Below are 20,278 nucleotides of genomic sequence, written 5' to 3'. Positions count from 1 at the left end.
ACTCCTCTACACCTGCTGCGAGCCACTACATATCTTAGTAATGAATGGAAACAGTGAGCTTGACCGCAGAGGAGCACGGGTAAGTGAACCAGGTGCCAAATAACGGGCCACGCCCTCTTGCTTCTCAGCCTTTCCTCTCTGCTCTGTGTGGGCCGTGTGTCGTGTGTTGTGGCTATTGATTGTTTAGCACGTGAAACCAGAAAGCACTTTCAGATTGTACCCACTGTGTGTGTGTTAACGCACCACTGCTCACAATCCACGACAAACTGAGCAGCAAGAGTGTGTGAGGTAGCATGTGTCTTATCTGGACTGAGCGGAAAAAAAGCCATTTGCAAATTAACTGACCTTTTGACCCCTCTTTGTTTCAGTCATAGACGGGTCGCTTTCACATAGAAGCAGTTTGGTCCGCTTTAAACGCGCCAGAGTTCGTTTCCTCGCATAGTCCGCTTCGTTTGGGGTGGTGTGAAAGCTCAAACGAACTCTGGGGTGGAACAAACAAGTGAACTCTGGTCCGCTTGAAAACGTGGGTCTGGGTTCGCTTCCAAGTGAACCCTGGGCGCGGTTCGTTTGTGGTGTGAAAGCAAACCGGACTAAACGAGAAGCGCCAGTGCATCATGAGTAGAAGGCGGTAGAAGGAAGCAAAACAAACACTGTGTGGCGCGCACACACGTGTACACCGTACTGTACTTTATAATGGGACCCTATGGAGCCAGCCTTGACTGTCTCACTCTAGCAGGCTGTGCTTTTTACTAAATTCACTTCATTAAAAAAAAAAAACGACAGTTCCACACGACTTTAACAAGACGTACATACAGTATATTATACATCAGACCCATGTGCTCTCACTCAGAATGTCAAAATATAAGCAATGTGATAGTTCACTGCTGCGCTTCCGCATTTCCGGGCGGTCGTGATGTCACGCTGATTCGTCCCATAGGTGATTTACTATAAGGTTATTCATTTGCTTAAACTAATTTGACGTCTCTGACTGATCGGAACTCATCTCCACCGATGGCAATTGTTTCTAAATCACTAATCAGCCCTGATAAATCCTCTCTAGTCTAGTCCATACTGAGCAGGTCCTGCATGACACAGATACATGTAGGTGGTGGTAACTAAGCCATCATGCAAAGTCTCATTACAGCAATATGGCATCTCCGCTATTCTCCTGTCTCAGCAGTCGGGGGTCCCTATGTTCCCCAGGTCCTATGTTCCCCGGGTCCTATGTTCCCCGTTTTTCCCAAATGGTGTCCACCCGCTATACCGACCACCCGCAATGCCGACCTTAGGTTTAGGCGTGGGGGTGGGAGAGGTTAGGTTTTGGGTTAGGGTCTGGGGGAGGTTAGGTTTAGGCATGGGGGGAGGTTAGGTTTGGCGTGGGGGCTGGGAGAGGTTAGTGAAAAACGGGGAATATAGAACCCGGGGAACATAGACATGATCCCAGCAGTCGATGGTTGAGAGGAAATAAGAGAAATCCGGTGCTAATTCATTCAGCCATCTTCCGTGTTTTCCAAACCCCCCCATGTGTTTCTTTTGGTTGTCTTATATTGTCGGGAGTGGAATGAAGTGTCTTAAATGCTTTTCGTTGATTTATTTCATGTCTTGTAAAGTATCGACCTAACTTCAAAGATATATAGCTACAAGTTTACTGACACCTGTGGTATAGAAAGTATATAGAAAAAAAAATGACTTGCTGTACAGTTGCATATATTATATTGATCCATATCACTATGAGATGTACATATCTATTTTTTTCCCATTAGATTTAAATGGTGTAATATCAGATGATTGAAATGTCCCTGGGATTGGGTTAGTTTATTACTACAGAGTTGTTTTACTGTCAAGTGGTTTGAAATGTGTTCTATCTGCATAGGTTTGCTTGAAGTGTCTGTCCCTCTTGTGGAGAACCAGAGCATGACAACATAAGCCTGTGGATTAGTCCCTGCTTTTCTTCTCCCTGTCCTGCCCATTTAAAAATACCCAGCTCTGTACAGTACTCAGTACTGTGCTCAGTACTGTACTCACAGAGTACTGTGCTCTGTACTGTACTCAGAGTACTGTGCTCAGTACTGTACTCAGAGTACTGTGCTCTGTACTGTACTCAGAGTACTGTACTCTGTACTGTACTCGCAGAGTACTGTGCTCTGTACTGTACTCACAGAGTACTGTGCTCTGTACTGTGCTCTGTACTGTACTCAGAGTACTGTGCTCTGTACTGTGCTCTGTACTGTACTCAGAGTACTGTGCTCAGTACTGTACTCAGAGTACTGTGCTCTGTACTGTACTCACAGAGTACTGTGCTCTGTACTGTACTCGCAGAGTACTGTGCTCTGTACTGTACTCACAGAGTACTGTGCTCTGTACTGTACTCACAGAGTACTGTGCTCTGTACTGTACTCACAGAGTACTGTGCTCTGTACTGTACTCAGAGTACTGTACTCACATAGTGCTGTACTCTGTGCTGTACTCAGAGTACCCTACTCTGTATTGTACTCACAGAGTACTGTACTCAGCTCTACTGTACTCAGAGTACTGTACTCTGAGTCAGCTCTGTACTGTACTCAGAGAGTACTGTACACATAGTACTGTACTCGGTCAGCTCTGTACTGTACTCAGAGTACTGTACTCTACTGTACTCACAGTCAGCTCTGTACTCTGTACTCACAGAGTACTGTACTCTGTACACAGTCAACAGCTCTGTACTGTACTCTACTGTACTCAGTCAACAGCTCTGCACTGTACTCACAGTCAACAGCTCTGCACTGTACTCAGAGTCAACAGCTCTGCACTGTACTCAGAGTCAACAGCTCTGTACTGTACTCAGTCAACAGCTCTCTACTGTACACAGAGTACTGTGCTCTGTACTGTACTCAGTCAACATTGCTGCTATTACAGAAAAGATGTCCCATACAATCAACAACAGTAGCTGAGCAGGTTGCACTTTTCCATTACAAAGAGTGTAATTGTGTGCAAGGTCTAGTCTTTGTATTTGGGAATGTTGAACTTTTTATTTTGGTAATTAAAGATTTTAATCAAAGTCATGTATGTAGTGTCAGTGTATTCTCTTGTATTAAGAAGTATTTTACCGCTCTACTAGAAACTTGTTGCAGCAATATTGATTATATTGGATCATAGAATATTTGTTTGGGGCAAGGTAGCACTACCCTCTTCAGTGGCATTGCATGATATGACATTGTCAGAATCTATCCAAACAGTAGATGCATAATCCCTGCTGCCAAGACTAACTGCAGACCATCAAAATGTGACATTCAAGAATCAAAACTCTCAAAATCATAAAATACTCCCTGATGGTACAAATGAAAGACTTTTAATGACATACCGGTATCAGCACTTTTTAGATTTACAAATATAAACATTACATTCACCGGAGGTGATGTCAGATCTGCACAACACGCATCCCAAAAGGGCCAAAATACACACAAATGACACCTATTGTAATATATTTAAACAGAAGCCAAGTTATTTGCAGTTTTTAAGTACTGTGTGGAGAACCGGATGGGTGGGGTTGACTGCATCGAGAAGAAGTCAGCCATAGAATCTCTCCTCACACTTTAAGATACTCGACTGTGACTGACATTGATACTTAACATTCTGGCACCAGATAATCTGCAAACATTTGACCCAGCTCCGTGAGATATCCAAGTATGAGTTGCTACATAACTGAATAAATAAAATGAAAAATCAATAAATTAATGTTGCAGTTTATGGGGGAAAAGGTCTGAAACGCACCACTCATTGTGCACAAAGATGTCAGGTAATTGAAGAGAAATGAGGGTGTAATAGGAATATTAAATTTATTTTACTCTATTTTATTATTCTTGAAATACATTCTAGATATTCAATAAGTATAATTTATTCAGATATCCACTGTACATGTTCTTTTTTTGCCTGTAACTGAAGTTGGAGTAATGTCAAATATTACAGATTTTGGCACATAAGAGACCGTTGTATCAAGGCAGACGAAGAGTTAAAAAAAACTGTACAATATTCAGTTCCAACACATGCTGTGTGTATATGGGAAAACGCCAGTGTGAAAGCACTGTAAACTCATGAAATGATGCTTGTATAAAAATATTTTTTTACAAATATTTAAAGAATAAAAATAATAAACAACCCAACAAAGTCAATTACAAGCACAAGTCTGTATAAAAGTACAATCTTAACACAAATACATGCATGCTTTGCCCCCTCCCCTCTTTCTCTGTCCAGTGAACAAACATCGTCCCCTTTCAGTAGAAGAGTCCACCTGAGAGCTTAGATTGCAGACAGTGTCCACAAATCTCACGTCTCTCGCTTCAATTCATTTGATGTGACTACAGAAACTTGTGTCGTTCCATTTAGTGCAAAGGTCAGTCTTTGAATGCGTTTTTTTTGTCCTTTTGGGAACTAGCTGATCTTCTGGAGCAGTTTGTCTTCTTTCAGTCCGAACTGCACGCTGACGGACATCTCGGCGATGAAGCGCTCGCAGGCGGTCCTGCTCACCTGCTTGCAGTAGCGCAGGTCGATCTCACAGATGCTCCCACAGCGCTTGAAGAAGGTGAGCGAGTGGTCTGTGACCCGGTTACACACTAAGGGGAAACCCAGAGAAGCCACAATCAATCATGAGCTTGACATTTCAAAAACCGCTCTCACCCAAAATATTCATATTCACTGCAAATATCATTTTATTTACTCTTGATGCAGAGCTTTTAACACACCCCCCCTCCCCCCCCCAGTCTTGTTGTGTAATAACGCTTGTATAACCTCAACCCTGTAATGCACAATACATACAAATCTTATACATCTTTATTTTTGTTTTGATTTTGTTTTTTCAGGACAACCTGGACTATCAGAATATGAATTCTGGCAGGGTTCTTACACCATTTTTTAAGTCAAATGTAATGCTTTTTAAGACCTTGCAGCCTGCAATGATGTCACATGAAAGTATAAATTATATATGACCATGAAGACAAGAAAAAACCAAGGTGGAAATTGAATCTGACAGAAATGTATTCAAATCACACAGAATAACGACAACAGGTTTTGGGCAATTGAAAATGGTGGGGTTAGCGTGGAAGCAGGGGGTGAAACATAACTTGCACACATCAAAAACTATTTAAAATGTTCACAAAGAAGTACTTTAATTTTTTCACCCAATAAGTTATTAGTCTCCAAAAGGACATTTTAGTTCAATGCTGGATTACAAAGCTTCTGATAGGGCAGCGATCTGACTGGAGCCGCCCTCCTAACCAATAACCATGCAGCCCTTAGCTTTCAAAAGAAAAAACACTAAGTCAATCAGCCGTAGCGCTCCAGAGATATTCAATGTAACATTCAGAGTATATTTTTGCTATCAAATATGATATCGCCAACTCCAGATTTAATTCATTTTGCACATAAATTTGATCATAAATGTAAACACAAAGCAGATTACAGGAGCTGTATTTGTACCAGTGATACTGTACGACATTCACACTGGCATAAGAAGTAGAGACAGTCCTCCCCTTGCTGTCCGGGTGGTTGGCCCCGCCCACTTGACCAGTTGTGTCACGACTTCCTGTTCAAAACGCCGGCTGTTTTACCTGCTCAAAATAGTCTGACTCCCCTGGTCAAACTTAGTTTGACTCACATTATGAGTCAGACTAGGTTTATGAGTCACAGGAAGTGTAAACACAATCAGAACTTCCGATTGTGTTTACCGTAAATTCCGGACTATAAGCCGCGGCTTTTTCCCCGTTTTTTGGCCTTTTTTGGCCCCTGCGGCTTATATAACGGTGCGGCTTATCTATGGATTTTTTCAGAAAAAAAAAAAAAACGGAATTCTCTCTTCTTTAGCACTCTTTCTAACTATAAATCCACTTCTGTTTTAATTTCCTCTCTTGCCCTCTTTTCACCACACCGCGGACACTGTGTGCACTGTAAAAAAAAAAACACAGGTGGTGTTATGTTGTTTTGTTGAAATGTTAATAAATGGGAGCTTCCTCAAACAGCCATCTCTTTCCCGACAATCCCCTCTGTGCACGAACCCTTACATATGGTAATTAAACATTAAAACACAATTAAAAAAAAAAAAAAAAAAAAAAAACATTAAAACACCCGCGGCTTATAGTCCGGTGCGGCTTATATATGTAACAAACAGTCAATTTTGCTGCTGCGGCTTATAGTCCGGTGCGGCTTATAGTGCGGAATTTACGGTACACTTCCTGTTAGTCTCTCAAGCCAGACGGTCTCTTCTACATAAGGTGCATTTCTGGGCCCCTGACAACAGGCCGATTACAGAAAGTGTTTCCTTGATACGGTCTAGGGCTACAACTATCGATTATTTTCATTGTCGATTAATCTGTCAATTATTTTCTCAATTGATCAGTTGTTTAGGCTATAACATGGTGGAAAATGTTGATCAGCGTCTCACCTGACAGGTTGATCTCAGTGAGAGAGTCCCTGGTGGTGGTGCCGGCTGCGGTCAGCAGGTTGACTGACTGGTCGTTGATGTGGTTGCAGTAGCTCAGGTCCAGCCGGGACAGAGAGGGCATCTGTCTGCTGATGAGACGCAGCGAGGTGTCTGTGATGTCCAACCCCGCCAGCCGCAGCTCCAACACGTTCCGCAGCTTACAGCGTGTGTCCAGCTGACCTGAGGTCAGTCAGACAGAGAATACATCAGCTTACAGCGTGTGTCCAGCTGACCTGAGGTCAGTCAGACAGAGAATACATCAGCTTACAGCGTGTGTCCAGCTGACCTGAGGTCAGTCAGACAGAGAATACATCAGCTTACAGCATGTGTCCAGCTGACCTGAGGTCAGTCAGACAGAGAATACATCAGCTTACAGCATGTGTCCAGCTGACCTGAGGTCAGTCAGACAGAGAATACATCAGCTTACAGCGTGTGTCCAGCTGACCTGAGGTCAGTCAGACAGAGAATACATCAGCTTACAGCATGTGTTCAGCTGACCTGAGGTCAGTCAGACAGAGAATATATCAGCTTACAGCGTGTGTCCAGCTGACCTGAGGTACATTCATTTCCCATTAAAAAAAAAAATTATATATATATATATAATCTATATCTATATCTATATAGATTATATACAGATTATATATATCTATATCTATATCTAATCATATCTATCTATATATATCTATATCTATATCTATATATATTTATATATAGATATAGATATAGATATAGATGGTATATTATTTCCTTGAACTTGGGAACCCTGCCTTTTATATTTCATTAGACCCATTGGAGGTGAATGGCTCTAGTTTATCCTTAATTCATCTTTCATTATAAAAAGTCATATACAAATGTGGTCTTAATTGCAAAGAAATTCTGACAGTAATGCCAATTTAATCAGACTTTTAGCAGTAAGACTACGACTGACGCATAAATGTGTTTTAGTCTTGAGAATACTCTCAACATCTAAATTATTTAAGAGCCGGAGAGGCCCCCTGACGTCAGGAGTTGCCAGCAGATTGCAGTGTTGCAGGCAGAGAGAAGGTGACTGCAGCAGCATGGGGGAGGGGGGATTGTGCAGAGTGGTGTTCTCTGTACTACCTCAGAGAGCCTGAGCAGCTGGCCCTCCACCCTCTACCTCAGAGAGCCTGAGCAGCTGGCCCTCCACCCTCTACCTCAGAGAGCCTGAGCAGCTGGCCCTCCACCCTCTACCTCAGAGAGCCTGAGCAGCTGGCCCTCCACCCTCTACCTCAGAGAGCCTGAGCAGCTGGCCCTCCACCCTCTACCTCAGAGAGCCTGAGCAGCTGGCCCTCCACCCTCTACCTCAGAGAGCCTGAGCAGCTGGCCCTCCACCCTCTACCTCAGAGAGCCTGAGCAGCTGGCCCTCCACCCTCTACCTCAGAGAGCCTGAGCAGCTGGCCCTCCACCCTCTACCTCAGAGAGCCTGAGCAGCTGGCCCTCCACCCTCTACCTCAGAGAGCCTGAGCAGCTGGCCCTCCACCCTCTACCTCAGAGAGCCTGAGCAGCTGGCCCTCCACCCTCTACCTCAGAGAGCCTGAGCAGCTGGCCCTCCACCCTCTACCTCAGAGAGCCTGAGCAGCTGCCCTCCACCCTGCAGACTCGTGCAGAGTGCTGCTTTCAACTGATGCACAAATGCTGCTCAAATGTTACTCTAGTAGTCTCCACGCTAGACCCATGAGGCAGAGAGCACACTAGGCTCAAACTCAAGAGGTTCTGTAGGTTAAATCCAAGCACTTTTAAGGACCTCTTTATAAATCCAAGCACGTTCAAGGCCTTGATGGTGGCGACCCGGTGTCCAGAAGACTTCATCAACCTGAATGAGCTGGTGAAGGTCTGGCCTATAGAAATGTTTTATGAGCATGGGAGTGGGAATCACACCTCCGAGCTAGTGTTCGTGCCACGCTGACTGGAGCCGCTGAGGTACCTGGTCTGTTGTCTGTAGGGGGTGAGAGCAGGTCCCTCATCTGGGCGTCTTTGAGCCCCTCCACCCACTGGACATCCAGGGTGCGCAGCAGAGGGCAACTGGAGGTGCAGAGGGCAGATACAGCCACCCAGGAACACCCTGAGAGCTTCAACACCCGCAGACCTGGAATCCAAAACGGCACACTGATATAAACTGGATGTCCAAACCAAACACTGACAAAACTAAGACAATATCAAATCAAAGAGACAAGATATCTCTAAGTCACAAGATCAATAGAAACAAAGTGCCATTGCTACCGTAAATATATTTAGTATTTATTGATTTACAAATAGATAGCACATTAGTCTCGGCTCCCAGACAAGTGGAGATCTCCGCCTACCAATCGTCTGGGAACTTCTTGTCAAACATAGTGGTTTGAATGACGGGAACGACCTCACGTCGCATTATTTGATTCCGTTTGTATCCGTTAACAAGCACAGAACTTCTGCATGTCACTTTCTTTTTACTGTCAAACTGTTTACGGCCAGTTTTAACAACGAAGTTCTCCGCCTTTTTAGTTGAGCAGCGCAGATGGAGAGAGACAGAGACCTGAGTGTAGCACACGTACCTGGCAGTCTGTTAATAAGCCAGCTGACTTGTTTCTTGGAGATGTTGGTCCAGCTGAGGTCCAGGGAGGCCGGCTGTCTGCGGATGATCCCGCTCAGCATGAGTGGACTGATGGAGGTGCAGCGGTTCAGATCAATCTCTGCCCAAAGTCTCTTATCACAGCACCTGGCCAGCACACACACACACAAGCAGGCAGTATGTGATGTGTTCTGTCTCCATGTCTACTCTAAAGCCATGTTCACACTAGGAGGCCAAATCCGATTTGTGAACTTTAGTGACCTATCAATGCCTTTATCCAGATTGGTTTTATGAGTCTGGATGCTCCAAGTCTGATTTGTGTCACTTGTCCCAAACCACATACGGAGGTAGTTTCCAATCTGCTTTCGACTGATGTGACTTCAGTGTGGACGCGCTGATCACCCAAATCAGATTTGGGAAACCAATCAAGATGATGACTTCAGCAGCAAATCGGATTTGCCTGTAATGTGAACATGGCCTAAGTGCTGCTGTCAGCTATGTTCTTCTATTTTGCATTGTGTTTTACATGATTGATACTAAACATGAATTATTGAAGCTTCTCAGAGCAGAACAATAAAAAAAAACACTCCTGTATTATTACCTCACATTGACAGTGGAAGTACTTTCTATACTAGCATGCAGCACACGTTCCCACCACAAGAGGTCTGGTGTTCACCAAAAAATGCAAAGAAACTATTGTCACTTGTGTGCTGTGCATTTACCATCTGTTCCAAGTCTTGCAGACTCTCATGCAGACACAGAGCTCCTTGTGCGTGAGATAGCCAAAGACCTTCATCCAGACTTCGCGCTGCAGACTGTGGGTCTTCCCGTCTCTCAGAGGCAGTCTGTCGGGGGGAGGGCTTATCGGAGGCGGCCGGATGACGTGACGCTCCATTTGGACGCACTTGGGCGGGGAGCGAGGCGGCACCGGCCGGGTGGTGGGCGTGCTCCTGTTGAAGCCCAGGGGAGTGATCTGACTCGGGTAGAAGTGACGCAGCTCCCAGGGTGTCCCGTTCATCTCTTTGGTCCGGAGGTGGGCCCTCTGCTCCCCCAGGTCACCGCCGTTGCGGAACAACCTCTTGGGCTCCTCGTTCTCGCTCTCCGGCTCCACCTTGAGGGGCTGTCGGTTCTCGTTGGCCAGGCAGTCCTCCGTCTTCTGGATCTCCTGGTTCAGTGCTTTGCTCAGCTCCCGGCTCAGCTCCCGGTTGGGTAGAGGGCGGCGCTTGCGGCGAGCTTTGGGACGCGGCCCTTTCTCCTGGGTCTCGCTCCCGGCCTCGCTGCTGGGCCCGGCCTGCGGAGAGCTGCAGTGGGACTGGTCGCTGTCTGCGACGGGCGTTTTGACGGCAGGACTCAAAAGTTCATTCCTGGAGTCTCTGTCCTCCGTTTCGTCCTCAGCCTCTGCCAGGCGCGCTCTCCTCTCCACGGCGCTGCGGAAGAGGGACTCCCTTTCCCTTTCCTCTTCTTCCTCCTCCTCCTCGTCGTCGTCGTACTCCTGCTCCGTCTTGATGTGGTGCAGGAGTTTGGGAAAGAAAGGATCGTCTGACCTTTCCTGCGGGGCAAAGAGATGGGTATGAGAGCATGCCAATTATCCAGCTGTATGTAGCTAATAAGTAAGTTAATTATTACTTTAAAAAGGACCAGCGGCAGTTAAACTGTATCACTGATGGATATAATCCACGGTTCCTGATTCCTTAACGATCAATTATAGATTCTCAATTATTGATGCCCCTCCCTAGTTTTACAATACCAATTTTGCTTGGATCTGAAAGAGATTCAGTGTGTCAAAGATAGGTGTAACATGTACCTTCTTCCTCATGCACAGATCCTCTTCGTCGTCATCCTCGAAGAGCTTCCTCTTCTTCCTCAGCGTGTCCTGGGGGCGGGGCCTGGGCAGGCCGCAGGGGGAGAGCAGCGGAGGCTGTCGGTGGAGACACTCCTCAGGTCTGTACCTGGGCGTCTCCTCTCTGTCCGCTCTGTACCTGCCACACACGCTCACAAGTCAGCTGCCGCATGTTCAAGTCGAGTCTCAAGTATTTGAGCTGGAGTCCAAGTCAAGTCTCTTATGGTGACTCAAGGTAACAGGAAAATATTGCTAACATTATTATTAGCCATGCAATAATAACTCTAACCTGTTTTTCAATAACAGTTAAGAGTACAAGAGAATCACATTCATCCCAGACATTTCCTTGATGCATTTTTTTAAATAAATAAAAACAAAGATTGTTCACGAGTCCCAAATCTGGAGTTCAAGTCAAAGTCTCAAGTCACTGTGTCTGCGACTTACAGTAAGTGCAAGTCTCAAGTCCAAGTAACCCGTGTCTAGTACCTGGGCGTCTCCTCTCTGTCAGGTCTCCTCTTGGCCGTGGACGCCACGTCTCCCTCCTCCTTCCCAGGCTTCTGCTCCCTCAGCAGGGAGCCGGGGAGGTTGGAGGCGTATTTGAACCCTGGTCCTCGCTTTTGCTTACAAACCAAAAGGGACAAAAACACAACGATACAACTTTATACCTTTTGCCTATCGCGACGAGGAAAACCAACCGCTACAAAGATACCCGAGGTCTGATCAACTCATGTGTTGTGCCTCTGTGACAGACAAGAGCAGAGAATCATGTGATCCACAAACTAGAAGGTAAACAGGAAGTGGCAAGCTGACAAAATTGTTTGATGAAATCCACAGATAAAACAAAGCAACTATGCATCTGTCATTTCAAAACATGTAGCTTGTTGCCTTAGTCTGAACAAATCTGATATTAAGACCACTAATTCTGTTGCCATTTTCAGAGCAACAAAAAATACTTTAACCAAGACATGCAAAAATCCAACATATACATTAATGAAACTGTTACATAATCTTAATTCTATGACTCCACACTTATTTTGGTACTCACTTTTCCAGTTTTCCCAGCATGGTTGCACTTGGGACATTCCCAACAGTTGGGGAGCTCATCGTTCACCACTCCTGAGGCATCGCTCACCTGAGAAGACAGGAAAACGAGACGGACTTGGGAAATGAGCGGGCGTTACGGAGGAGACCTACATGTATGTACAGTTTCTTTAGCACACGCAACGAGGAAAGGGGAAGTGAAAGTGTCTGTTCTGCTCCGTGTGGCAGTTTAACACGGTTTCACCTCAACCATGCTTCATGTGCAAACGCTCGCGCCGCCGCGCATTCTAGTAGAAAGGGGAAGTCAGATTAAATAGACACTCAGTAGCATCGACTGCATGCTCAGTTATCTCCGCTATCCATTTCTAAACGGGCAGCATCTACTACGGCATAACAGCTATAAAATCCTAATAATGTCATATAAATATACCCACGCTGCTGTGTGCTGTGAAACACTAGACGCTGCATGTCTAAAAAGAACTGGTTTGACCAAGATTTTGCTAGCAAAGACTTGCTGTGTTTTTTTGGCAGAATCGAACTAACAGGGGGGTGTGTGTGTGTGTGTGTGTGTGTGTGTGTGTGTGTGTGTGTGTGTGTGTGTGTGTGTGTGTGCGTGTGTGTGCGCAATGTGCATGCGTGCGCTGCTTTACATTTAGTTTTGCAATCTGCTGCTTTACATGTTGTTTTGCAATCAGAAATGAAATGTCTTTAGCGCTGCAACTGCTCAGGCCTGCTTTGCATCAGGCCATTTCATCGGCTCGTCAATATCACTCATTCATTCAACATTTGCAATTTTGGTGGATGTTTTGATCCTGAGTGCATAAATATATTCTTAAAGGGACAGCTGAGCTTTACCCTCAAATCCAAAACACCCCTCACCTGGCTGTAGTGCTATTTATCCATCTAGACAAGTGAGCAGTGGACATCCATGTCCGTCCAGACTTTGATGTTGGAGCCAAATGTGAAGAAATTCCTTCAAGGCGTTGCTGAGATTTTGGGTTAACGAACTAGAAAATGGCACGCGTGAGTGTCACAGTGACCTTGAACTTTGACCACCCAAATTGAATGAGTTCATCCTGGAGTCCAAGTGGATGTTTGAGGCAAATTTGATGAAATTCCGAAATCTAAATCAGTCGATTTAGATTTGGTTGGAAACTAACACAAAACGTTCTGGATAAATAGCACTACATAAATGTATTTAGGATTGTACTTGTGAACTTGTGATTGAAATTGTGAACTGTCCCTTCAAGCATGTGAGGTGCTGCACTCTGGCAAGTGTTTGTGCCACGCAGCTCCACCCAGAAGCACTTCTGAATGAAGGCAGGGGGGAGCGATGAGGTGGTTTAGTGTTACATAAACAGGAAGTCGACAACAGTTCCTCGTCAAACTGCCTTTCACCACTAGAGTCCAACGCCCCCCGAGTCATTAATATGACAGTAAAATGACCTGGCAACCCCCGAGTCATTCACATTACAATGTAATGTGAATTTTTATGTAATACACGACAGGGTTCCCACACTTTTTCAGACAAAATTCCAAAACTTTTCCAGGAATTTCATAACTGTGGGAAGTGAGAACGCTGAATACATTCAAAAGACCTGGCAACCCTTGAGTCATTCACATTCCATTCAAATGAGCTGGCATTCCTGGCACACTCCGGCAACACATGAGTCACATGACATGAGTCACATGACAAGTCGGAGGTGAGAACTTCCCAGTTGAGGAGTCCCACCTGCGACCCTCAAAGCGCTCCAGCTGCACAACGCTGTTGTGTGTTGAGTAACGTAACAGACAACTGATTCTCTGTGAAGTCGGGGTAGATGGACCATCGTGCAGTGCCAACCCTATCACACATCACATCTCCTATCTTTGGAATGCGAGCACATTGTACAGATTGCGTTTATACCTAGCTAAGATCTGAACACAATGTGAAGCCGGGATACCCTTCCTGATGTGGTCAGGTAGGTTTGATCACCTAGCTAAGATCTGAACACAATGTGAGCCAGGATGCCCTCCAGATGTGGTCAGGTAGGTTTGATCACATTCTGATCACGACGCGTCTACACACCTTGCAACACCGCATTCTTCATTATCTGGATAATGCATACGGATACAAATGGCATTTTAATGCCAGATGTAAATGGGCTCTTAGGTGGAGTTGGCTCCACTCATCATGGTAGCTTGGCTCCTCCTTACCTTGAGGCAGTTTGGATGGACGATCTCATTGCAGATGGAGCACTCCATGAGCATGAAGTTGAACTTGTCCTCCTCGTCCTCCAGTGTGTCCTCCTTCCCTGCCTCCTTACACACCACACACACGGCCGTGTGCGGCAGGACCGGCTGCAAGCAGCAGAGACACAGCAATAAGCAGGAAGAAGCGGTGCAAAACAAACGCACCTTTTTCATAATAGTGCCCCTGTGGATTCAGTGGATACTGTTAGGTACTACAGTATCCACTGTAGGTACTCCACACTATTTAGAGATTTGTTGTTTAAATGCGGGCACTTCTGGGTCCTGTTCTTCAGGGTCCACACACTGCCTTGGACATCAAATTCAATGAATTTCAATTACTTTTACCAAGGACTCAAATTGGCATGTTTAGGGGTAAGACATTATATTGGTGAAGAAGATTACACACAGAGGGGTCATATTATTACACATGATATTTTGGGGTCAGGAAATGAAATTGATTTTAAAACTACTATAGCAACACAAATATCCATCACAGGGTTTTCCTCCGGATGTGTTGCTCCTATAGCACAGACACAGGTCCAGAGAGCGGAGGGATTCTATCTCCAGATACCTTCAAAGCTATACATACATTCATCAACTTTCGAGGATTTTCTACGAACCCTGGTTCTTGTTTACAACATTTTATTCTGAATGCTCTGATCACATTTGAATGACAAATTGAAAACAGGACTTGGCAGTTAACTGTGAACTCAGCTAAACCTTATGAATATATAATATATATGTGTGTTATGTCTTGTGAAGCGACCGCGGCCCGGGCCGACTCACCGCGATGCACTGTCTCATGATGCAGGACTGCTTCATGCGTCCCGGGCCTCCAAACTTCTTCATGTCCTTACAGAAGTGACACTCTCCGCACTCGGTCCGGAGACACGCCTCGCACTTCCTGCAGCGCGTCCGCCGCCGCCTGGCGCCCGACGAGCTGCGGTTGGACGGCAGCTTGACGGCCGATGTCGTCCCCATCTTGGGCTTTGGCCGGTTGGCCGCCCGCTGCTGGAGGAGAGACAGACCGGTGTGACTTTAATGTACACGGCAATGCAGGACAGAGAGGTGAGGTCAGAGAAGACGACGTCCAGGGTTTGATGCCCGATTTAGGGGTGGACATCAACATCATGATCATCACAAAGATTTATTTCGGGTATCGATATATATCACAATATGGCTCACCTCACGTGTGCAAAATCGTGAGGGTGTGAGTGATGTTAAACAAAATAGAAATTTCTAATAATATTCCTTTAAAAAAAATCATATTTCATTTAGTCAAGTAAAGTAAACTGAGTACAATTTGATTGTTCTAATGGATTAATTAGACAGCAGAATTGTGTCACAACATCCCAAAATCACAATATCATCACAATATGATTCCACTGAAAAACAATCAACGTTATTGTCGTTTATCGTCTATCCCGATTACAGCAAAGGCTTCCATCAAAGCGTTTGAGCAACATGCACCCCAGGGTGCCACTCCTGGCTGATCCCTGTGTCCAGACTTCTCTGGTGAAATCCATACAGGTACTATGTAATATGCCACAGAGGGATAAACAAACAAAACTATTCCAAACTCAACTTGTTTAACGTGGCAATTAAACTGGTCTGAATCGCAGCTTCTTAAGACTCCTTTCCCCTGAAAGTAGACCACCTTCTCAGCCACGGATCACTGGTGTCTTTCACACTGTTGTTTTCTCTTCACTGCTGCCATGCGAGGAGGACTGAACACCACCACCATGAAAATAACACCTATCACAACCACGCGAGGAGGACTGAACACCACCACCATGAAAATAACACCTATCACAACTGAACACCACCACCATGAAAATGAAAATAACACCTATCACAACTGAGCCATTGCTGTGCTTTCTGCTGCAGAGAGGAAGGTTACCTTGGCAACACATTTGCCTGGCTTGTGTGGCAACTGTTTGAAGAGGGGAACGGAGAGATGGGGGGCGAATAAGCTTAGCGAAGAGGCTGTGAGCATTTTTCATTATGTCATTTAGTCTTATTCCCTCACTACAGAGAACACAGTCCTCTCCTCTGCAATCCACTATGAAATCAAAGCTGATCCAAAATAACACTGTTTTTTTTCTGTTTGTTTTCCCCCCACTTCGTTTCAAAATTACAAAACGTTGCCAATTAGTTAAATGGCACTCATGTCTGGAAGGGGGGGGGGGTTATGGACAAAATCAAATATTCCAATATTTTTGACCAAATAACTTGACATCGATATTTTGCGACAATAATATAGGGATGAATATGGGTGCGTTCACAAAATAATTACGCAATGACATTTTTGGTCATCAGTAATGTGGATATAATGACTCAGTTTGCAAAGGCAAATAAATGAACAACTAGAACTGTAAGTTCAGAAAATGACATCACTGTATTAAAAGCAGGAAAAGACAACGCCACATGTCCTGAAGGAAATATAGCAAAACAGGATGCAAATACACACACACACGCGCACACACACACACACACACACACACACACACACACACACACACTCTGTTGACCTTGACAAAGAGCTATCTCAGTGCATCATTAATGTGTTGTCCCCATGTCATATCTAGATGAGGCCACTTTATACGTCTCATTCCAATACTGGACGGTTGAGGACACAAAATCCTGTTTGTCTGCAATGCATTTATTACAATAACAGCTAATTTATTGCAGGTGCAAAGACCACTTCTGTTCTTATTTTCATAGTGCATATAAATCCATCCAGGACATACAATTTGACTAGCAATATGGCTGTGCTATGTCACAGCAGGACTGTAACTGTAGCCGCTACATTCAATATGATTTTGTCCAGAATCCAGAAAACACAAGACTACAATATCTGTATTGTAGGAGAGACGACTATGATCAAAGCAATCTTTCTTCTACATCCTCTAATTGTCTTCACTTCCTGTAAATGAAATAATGCTGAAGTTGAACATTTCATGACTTTGCTGGGGCCCCCCTGGAACCTCCCTCAAGGACCGCTGGCGGTCCATGGACCCCACGTTGAGAACCACTGCCTCAATCAATCTTTTGTATTATTTTCTAATAAGAACAACAACTTCTAAACGCAATCTGGGCAAGTAGGAACAACATGTTCCTACATGTTTACCAGAATACCTTCTTCCTAGTATGTGCTGAGAGAGAGAGAGGGAGAGAAATGTTTTGATCATATTTACCTTAGTCGCAAAATTAATCTGACAGCTTTCCATAACATCAGATTGACCACACATGAGATACATCAGAGGAGGAAGAGCTGAGGCAGCAGAGATCTTCTGAGGCAGCAGAGACTACGACTGTCAACAACGTCACACACTGTTCAAGAACAACTGTAGCATCCTTTTCCCAGCCTTGTCTGACCTGCTCTTTCTAACCTGTCATCAGGTTTGACACTCTCTCAGACTGAACAAAGTGTTTGATATTTGGATCGAGGCTTGTTATCGCACACTCTCCTGAAAAAGAAAAATATTGTCTTTATATGAGTCATTGATGATTCTCATTCCCTGGAGAGCATCCGTCTCTGCTGCTGGTTAAACTGATACTTCATAATGCTGCCTCCATCTGAGTATTACAATAAGTATCACTATCCAAACAATGGCTGCACACAGAAACGGAGAGCAGCACTGGCTTTCTTGGAGCAGGTGGTCCACAAAGCGAAGATCAGCTGACCTGCCTTTACTGTAACTCGGAGGAGTAATATGCCAGGAATTTTGGGGATCGGCCTATGAACAAAAACATGGCCTACATCTGAGTCAGTGCGCTCCTCTGACTCAGCTTCAGTGTGGATTGCAGTGGGAGGAAGTAGTGACGAGACTCGTCTTCTGCAGCCCGACTACAGTGGTCCTTAAACAAGGGGGGGGGGGGGTTACATAAGAGGCCAAAATAACTACTACCACAGATAAACAGTTAGCGTTATTGGGTGTTGTAGGTGTGATGAGCACCATGTGTGAGCATGCGGAGAAGATTTCACAACTGTTTATCCAGGTTGGGAGGATGAAGGCGTGACTATAAACTGTGTTGTAACCCGTCTCTTGTGTCAGCAGCACAGCTCAGATTTATAAACTGTGTATAACCTGTCTCTCGTGTCAGCACTGCTGAGATTTATATTGAACTAACTCACGGAGAGTGAAAAAGGTGACAGATACCAGGGGGGGGGGGGCACACACAAAACCACTCAGTGACATTCACTGAAGTGCTAGTTTGGGGTCAAAAAGGTGACGGTCCCTAAAGGTGACTAGTTTGCATCCCTGAACTACACAAAGTGGGTATTGGAGACGTGTAGCCTGTAAAAACACTTGAACAGGAACCCACCATCTGAGCAGGCTTTAGTAGTGCGTCTACTGACAACAACACACTCATCCTTACATACATTTCCTCCTCCTGGTGAATGAAATGAAACTGAAATCAAAGCAATGATCGGTTTTCTGGGGGCACCCGCCAAGACGTCTGGGGGTCCCCGCCTGGACCCCAGTTGGGTCATCACTGGTCTGGGGGTCCCCGCCGGACCCCAGTTGGGTCATCACTGGTCTAACAAGCCGAGCAGAGCCACCTCATTGTTCCCTCGGCCCCATCCCCCCTCCCCAGTTCAGTTCCTGCTTAAATAACATCGCCGAAAGCGCTCTTAAAGGCGCAGAGGACGGCAACTTTGAGACATGGGAGGAAATTAAAAACAGGAAGATATGGCCTTGCTTCCTTGGCCCCGGGTTGGGGCATGTGAGTGTGTGTGTGTGATCACAGCTTTTACAATGAAGCGAAAGAGTGGAACCTTGTAAACAGACACTCCAGGTGATGTCAGAGGAGCCGAGGTCATTGTTGTTGTTGTTGTTGTTGTTTGTGTACATTTTTTTCTGAGTCCAACTGCACGGCCTGCTTATAGGTGCTCATTAAAAATGGGTCAATGGTGGCTATGAAATATATTATACATTCCTGATGTCCAGGAAGTAAAGGACATGATGGGTGTATAAAAGGTCAGATAATCACTCCCGCCTCTATATTTATACCTAGAATAGTCAAAATAGTACGTCGAAAAAACAGGGATATAGCCAAGTAGTAGAGAGGGTTTTCGCATAACAGACACCATTCTCGTTTCAACTCGAGTAAGAGATATATTGGGGAGAACAGAAGAGAGAAAAGCCCTCCTAACGTTAAGCTAACCTAGCTAACGTGGGAAACACGGCATTCTTGTCGGAAACAGAGTGACTTTCACGTCAGTTGTGTGGTCAAAGCTCGCGCGCCATGCAGAGAGGACACATGTTATTAATGAGATGATGTGAGGAGCTCTGACCTGCTCGGAGTCTGAATCATAGTCCTCTTCGTCTCCGCTCAGTGACAAGGCCATGGCTGCTCTCTCTCATCGTCTGTCCACAGGAGAGAAAACGAACATGGCTGATGAAGCCTCCAGCTCGCCGCTGTGCTGCTCTGCCGTGACGTCACCACCCCCCGCCCCCTCTCACAGGCCCGCCCCTCCCCTCCTCTTCCCTCCCCTCCCCTCCCCTCCCCTCCCCTCCCCTCCCCTCCCCTCCCCTCCCCTCCCCTCCCCTCCCCTCCCCTCCCCTCCCCTCTCACAGGAACAGCCAGGCAGCTGCTACAACAAGCCTCTTGAATAGCATGCTGCTTTCAGGGCCCATGGGAAAGACGGTGTATGATACCCTCCACATCTCTCAGGGATGCCCCTGGGTGTCAGTGGATTGGGGTATGGGCATGATCTCTCATTTAACATCACCGACAAGGAACTTGTCTGAAGTCAAGCGTGGGAATGAACAAAATGAACGTTGGTTTAGCATCACGAACTTGTGAAAATACCGCCCCCATCTGGCAATGTCGGGTTATCACACGAACTGAGGATGACAAATCGAGCGAGGCCAGTTGAAGGGTATAACGGGATGTGTGGGAGCAGTGGAGGGGATTCAACTATTTGTTCGTTTTTTGTTTTTTTTAGAAACTGGACTAATATCAAAACTGTAATGGAGAGTAGGGGAACATTGCATGGATTAGTCCAGAAGGAGGCGGTAATGCAACATTTTGGATGCCAACCGCTGTAAAACCAAACAGAAGAATAGACGAAGAAGAAAAAATCTGCGCTGACGTTTGTGTGACGTATTTTTAATGGGACAGAAGGGAGGGCGGT

At 45.5% G+C, this 20,278-nt stretch overlaps 1 protein-coding gene across 2 annotated transcripts; it reads right to left on the bottom strand.

Annotated features, from left to right (window-relative positions):
• Positions 1-3,306: 3,306 nt before the first annotated feature.
• Positions 3,307-19,550, bottom strand: kdm2ba (lysine (K)-specific demethylase 2Ba). Of its 2 annotated transcripts, none has more exons than XM_083644092.1 (11): positions 19,436-19,550; positions 14,920-15,144; positions 14,098-14,241; positions 11,906-11,992; positions 11,347-11,489; positions 10,825-10,999; positions 9,743-10,569; positions 9,004-9,167; positions 8,397-8,558; positions 6,413-6,631; positions 3,307-4,589 (listed from the first exon to the last, which is right to left on the bottom strand). In XM_083644092.1, exons 1-11 carry the CDS (start codon positions 19,487-19,489, stop codon positions 4,408-4,410), a joined length of 2,382 nt encoding a protein of 793 aa, XP_083500218.1. In that variant the 5' UTR covers positions 19,490-19,550; the 3' UTR covers positions 3,307-4,407. The 2 variants fall into 2 exon arrangements, with proteins under 2 accessions (XP_083500218.1, XP_083500219.1); XM_083644093.1 differs by having other exon boundaries at positions 14,920-15,141; positions 19,436-19,528.
• Positions 19,551-20,278: the final 728 nt, after the last annotated feature.

This window comes from Poromitra crassiceps (genome assembly GCF_964638095.1).
Source record: "Poromitra crassiceps genome assembly, chromosome: 10".
In the NCBI taxonomy this organism is placed as follows: Eukaryota; Metazoa; Chordata; class Actinopteri; order Beryciformes; family Melamphaidae; genus Poromitra; species Poromitra crassiceps.
This window is presented reverse-complemented; position numbering and strand designations above follow the sequence as displayed.

Coding starts and splice junctions, on each gene's coding strand:
- kdm2ba (XM_083644092.1), bottom strand. CDS start 19,489: ATGGCCTTGTCACTGAGCGGAGACGAAGAGGACTATGATTCAGACTCC. Junction 15,145..19,435: donor ATGATTCAGACTCCGAGCAG/GTCAGAGCTCCT, acceptor TCTCTCCTCCAG/CAGCGGGCGGCCAACCGGCC. Junction 11,000..11,346: donor GACAGAGAGGAGACGCCCAG/GTACTAGACACG, acceptor CGTGTGTGGCAG/GTACAGAGCGGACAGAGAGG.